The sequence below is a fragment of the Zea mays genome, chromosome 1 (genome assembly GCF_902167145.1).
Source record: "Zea mays cultivar B73 chromosome 1, Zm-B73-REFERENCE-NAM-5.0, whole genome shotgun sequence".
NCBI classification, from domain to species: Eukaryota; Viridiplantae; Streptophyta; class Magnoliopsida; order Poales; family Poaceae; genus Zea; species Zea mays.
The window spans coordinates 253,984,539-253,989,712 of NC_050096.1; the positions used below are offsets into that span (position 1 = coordinate 253,984,539).

At 44.3% G+C, this 5,174-nt stretch overlaps 1 protein-coding gene across 1 annotated transcript; it reads right to left on the reverse strand.

Annotated features, from left to right (window-relative positions):
• Positions 1–1,237: 1,237 nt before the first annotated feature.
• On the reverse strand, positions 1,238–4,962 carry LOC100382177 (uncharacterized). The gene is made up of 2 exons (NM_001174937.1): positions 4,140–4,962; positions 1,238–1,951 (listed from the first exon to the last, which is right to left on the reverse strand). The coding sequence occupies exons 1-2, from the start codon at positions 4,839–4,841 to the stop codon at positions 1,328–1,330; spliced, it is 1,326 nt and encodes a 441-aa protein (NP_001168408.1). The 5' UTR covers positions 4,842–4,962; the 3' UTR covers positions 1,238–1,327.
• Between the last annotated feature and the right edge of the window lie 212 nt (positions 4,963–5,174).

Below are 5,174 nucleotides of genomic sequence, written 5' to 3' on the forward strand. Positions count from 1 at the left end.
GTGCCCTAAGACGCAAGGGGCCTTCTGTGGTTTTATTCGTTGTGAGCCTCGTCGCATGGCTTTGACGCTTAAGGAGCCTAGCAGAGAAAGTCGATAGTCACCCTAAAGAGTGTGGATCTCTTTGTTTAGGATTCTTAAGCGCGTTTTGGTACTATTTGAACCATTCTCTAGATGACCCAATAGAGTCTAGCAAAGATCTTTAAAGAAGCCACCTCTAAAAATAGTATTTTTCATGTATACCTAGAGGCAGCTAAAAAATAGAAAATTTTAGAGACCGTTTGCGTTTGGTTAGACAACTATATTTTTAGAGGCGGATTTTGAAAAGCTGCAGCCTATAAGGCCATCTCTAGTAGCTCTCCGGTCTTATCCTCTATCTCATTCCCTATTTAAAATTTTACTATACAAACAGTGTCAACTACAGCGTCGTGTTCCCTATTTTACACGATCCACCGAAAACAGTCTAACTACCTTTTTTTTACTCTCAACTAGGGAAGGCAAAGGAGAATCCTCCACCTGAAATTTTAATTGGTTAGGGCTAGTTTGTCAACTCCATTGTACTAAAAGATTCTCATATCCTAGGAAAAATAAACTAATTTCTCTTGTAAAAACTAAAATCTCTTGAAAAATAGGGTTGCCGGCCAAAAAATGGCCCGCGTCATCCCCGAGAGGGGGAGATGCTTACAACAGTTTACAACTTTTTTGCAAAAAAAAAGAGAGGATGTATTAGGGATCGATAGAGGATATACTCCTATTAAAGTACCTTGGAATGGAATTCATAATTTAAGCTTAGATCAATTAAGCTAATATGGTTTTATATGGAATATATTTGTATAATGTTTTTGGTTATACGAGGAAATATATTTATGTGCTACATTTTTTACTATAGGGAAGCGAAACGAAGAGCGTGTTATAAGTTGTAGAGTTTATAAACTAGTGATATATAAAATTAATTTTTATCTCTCATCCTACAAACTTGAGATATGTTTATATCTAAACTTTTAAAAAGTAATGGAATGTTAAATTAGAAACTAAATAAAAATAAATTTCAATTCTTTTAAATTGAAGGGATTCAAACGCGGTACGGGGAAATCAATAGTAGCATACAACGCGATGGGATATAACCAATCTCACTTCATTCATGTACTCTCACTAGAATAATAATCGTTTAATCATACAAAAACAGATAGCTACACTTAATGCAGAGTGACGAAACAATATAACAGAAGCATAGCTCATACACACTAAGCATATATATTTGTTGTCAGAAATTGATACAACAGCCACTAAACAGACCAATAATCTCTCGTTCACATCACAAGTCACCTGATTAATTTGGCATAAAATTCCCGTAAGGTTTGGCCTTGACCCACAACGCGGACTTCCTCCTCAGCGTTATCCCAAAGGCCTCTGCCATATCGAGCTCCTCCAACCTAGCGCCACCGGGCAGATCCCAGTCAAAATGGTAGAGAAGGCTCGCGAGCGCCAGCTCCAGGTTGGCCAGCCCGAGCGTGATGCCGGGGCAGATCCTCCTGCCTGCCCCGAACGGTATGAACTCCATGTCGTTGCCCCTGAAATCGACGCCGCTGCCCTGGAACCTCTCCGGCCTGAACTCCTCGCCGTCGCGCCACAGCCTCCCGTCCCTGGCGATCGCCCAGGCGTTCACGAACACCTTGGTCCCCTTGGGCACGTCGTAGCCCAGCACCCGGCACGGCTCGCGGCATTCCCGGGGCAGCAGGAGTGGCACCGGAGCGTGCAGCCGTAGAGCCTCCTTGACCACCAGCCGTAGGTATTCCAGCTTGCCCAGATCGCCTTCGGTTACCTTGTCTTGTCCCTTGAAGGCCTCCCTCACCTCGGACTGGGCCTTGCGCATCACCCGCGGATGCTTCACTAGCTCCGACATCGTCCAGATTAGAACGGTTGACGACGTCTCACTCCCAGCTGAGAAAATATCCTGCAGTACAGTATAGGCTTAGAAATTACAAATCGGAAAACAAAAAAAAACTAAAAGATTTAAACAGCAATTTAGTAGGCTGTATTCAACATCGATAAACTATTGAACCTATTCTATTTTCTACAAAATATACATGTATATCATTTCAAAAAACATATAAGTGACCCCCTAAATGCGTGTATAATATAAACTACCCACCTATGCACTCCTAGATTACCTCAAACTTTATCGTTGACATAATTTTGAGTGTTCTGGTGCAAGCTTAGACTATAACTTAGTAAATACTTCAAATAATAAGTCATTTTTTGTTTTTATTGGTATAATATTTTCGCTATGCACATAGATATTGACTATATCTAGATACATAAAAATCATGTACTTAGGAAAAAACAGAAGGACTTGTAACATGAAAAGAAGGAAGTAAGAATGTATTTTATGACCTAATTTTTTTTTATAAAATACAAGAGCTCTATCTAAAAGATAAGCACGTGATAGACTTAACCTCATAGAGGACGAAAAATTTATAGCAACGAACTAACAAAATTAAAACTTATAAAAGTCAAGATCTAGATCTAAGATGTCTCATCAAACGCTTTGCAATAAGATAGACCATGACTTAAGCTATATATAGTTGCCGGCGCCTAGGAGGCCATACCCCGAATGCTGCTAAAATGCGCTCAAGGGTCACACCTTAAGAGACTGGATTTAAGGCGCACCGTGGCAGGACCACTCCTCTCAAAGCCCCAAGTTCTAGGAATCATCCTTGCTCATCGACCAAGGACATGTCTCAAGTCTAGTGGGTTGTCTTTACTATTGTTTCTAAATTTAGAATATTTACGATAGTCTTTACTATGGTTTCTAAATTTAGAATATTTACGATATCTATTTTTTGTTGAATATAAATGATTGTGAGCTCTAGTGGTTAGAACCCGAGCGTGGAGGGGGTCGATGGTTTGAACCCCAACACCACATTTATTTTTGCATTTTTATTTTCCTTTTTGCGCTCACTGGAAAGACAACGCACAAAGGAAGAAACTCTCACTTAGGGTATGTTTGATTCATTGTGTCGGTTGTAACCGTTTTCCATGCCTAAGGTTAGAAAAGTGACTAGATATGGCAACGGGGCTCGATCCTCGATTCCCTACAGGGAATTCTTTCACTAGGGAATGTGGATGGCGAAGTTTCTTCCCCCACAGGGTTGTAATCGGGGGAAAATTCTCCCCCGATGGGTAAATGGGACAGGGAAGTATTCTCCAACCCTGTTCCCCATGAGGATCCGTTAAACTTGCACATGACGAGGTTTTTGTGTAATAGTTAATGATATCAGATTTTTACGCAGTGTACCGAATTGCATAAATATCTACACAGTGTAGAATATTAGTATAAGTATATATCATAAACTGGTCCTGACGAGTCTAGTTGCATAGCTGTTGCAACGATCCTATATTTATGGAGAAAATAAAACATTTAAAAATAGAAATTATCATACATTTTTTCCTAAATTTACGCGCATGCAGGGAAACATGTTTTACTCATGCATGCTTTCCTAAATTTTATGTACACAGACATATAGTGGGGGCGCACCCGATAGCCTGACTTGGGGTGTGGGTGGACACGTCGGCTTGATCCAGTCAGGTCGCAGGAGTGATCGATCAGGGCTTTCTCTAACTATTGGTAGCTCAATGCTTCTAATATACCAACTATATATGTATATATATCTTCGTGATCGTACAGTATAAACGTAATTAAAGTATCCATATTGCGATGTTGGACCGGGAGTTTGACTAACGCGCAAGGGAGAGGTTTGACCTGTTGCACGCGCCAGTATGGTCCAACCAGATCACAAGGGTGGTCGGTCAGAACTTTCAGTACAATTTAGAAGTCGGGAGCTTCATATATATATATATATATTCACGATCGTACCGTATAAACATAAATAAAGTATCCATATTGCGGTCGGAAATAAATCAAAATATTTTATAGGAAAAGGATAGTTATTTTTATTTTTTCATTGTTGTATATAGGTGTTAAACATGAGTTACTAATGTTTACTGTTTTAATTTTTTTTGTTTGCATGTGTGATGCTAATTAAATTAGAACAGGTTAGTTTAAAGAAGGAAACATAATATGCCTTGAGTTTTTGAATAAGTGTCGTGTGTTTAACGTAATTAAAGTAAGCCAATCTTACGAAAATGACGGCGCTGACTATCTCGTTGGTGAGAGCAAACTGCAGGCCACCTTCTTTCTGCAGCCTCAAGAGGACAGCGAGAAGGTCCTCCTCGTCACGCTCCGGCGTCGGCATGGCTTCACGCTCCTCGATGATGCTCTGGATGATGCGGTACATGTTCCTCTGGCACCTCCTGGCGTCCCTCGCGGCGGCGCTGAACCGGCGCACCAGCCGCGAGGACGGGTACAGGTCCGCCAGGTTGAACCCGCCGGCCAGCCGCACCACTTCGTCCAGCTCGCGCATGTACTCGTCCCGGTACTTACACCGGTTGCCGACGACCGTGCGCGCGGCGATGTCGTTGATCATGCGGCAGATCCCCTCGCTGAGGTTGACGGGCCGGCCGTCGGCGGACTCCCCGGAGACGGAGCGCAGGAGGTGCGCCACCTCCTGCTCCCGGATGCCCCGGAACGTGAGCACGCGGCGCTGGCTGAAGAGCTCGAGCATGCACAGCTTGCGGAGCTCGCGCCAGTGGGCGTTGTAGGGGGAGAAGATGAGGTCCTTGCCCCCACAGCTGATGGTGTCGAAGGTGACGGTCAGGCTGCGGTCGCAGAAGGCGAGGTCGTGCGTCCTCATCACCTCCCTGGCGGCCTCGGCGGAGGAGACCACCAGCGTGGGCACGGCGCCGAAGCGGAGCATCATGAGCGGCCCGTAGGTTCCGGACATCTCGCGCAGCGCCCGGTGGGGCAGGTCGCTGAAGCGCGACAGCAGGAGGTGGTGCAGGCTGCCGATGAGCGGCAGCTGCCATGGCCCTGATGGCAGGCGAAGCGCTGCCGCTGATGATGGCTTCGTGTAGCCCCTGATGAGCCTGCTGCAGAGGAGGAGGAGAATAACGAAGGCTACCACAATCAACGGGATCTTGATGTCCATTTTCTTTTCTTTTTTTGTTGCTAGGGATGGGACAAGTTTGCAGCGTGTCGTCGACGAAGCGGGAGACGACACACATATATACACACCGGCGCCATCGGATGCAAAATAAGAACAATAATGTCCTTGTAC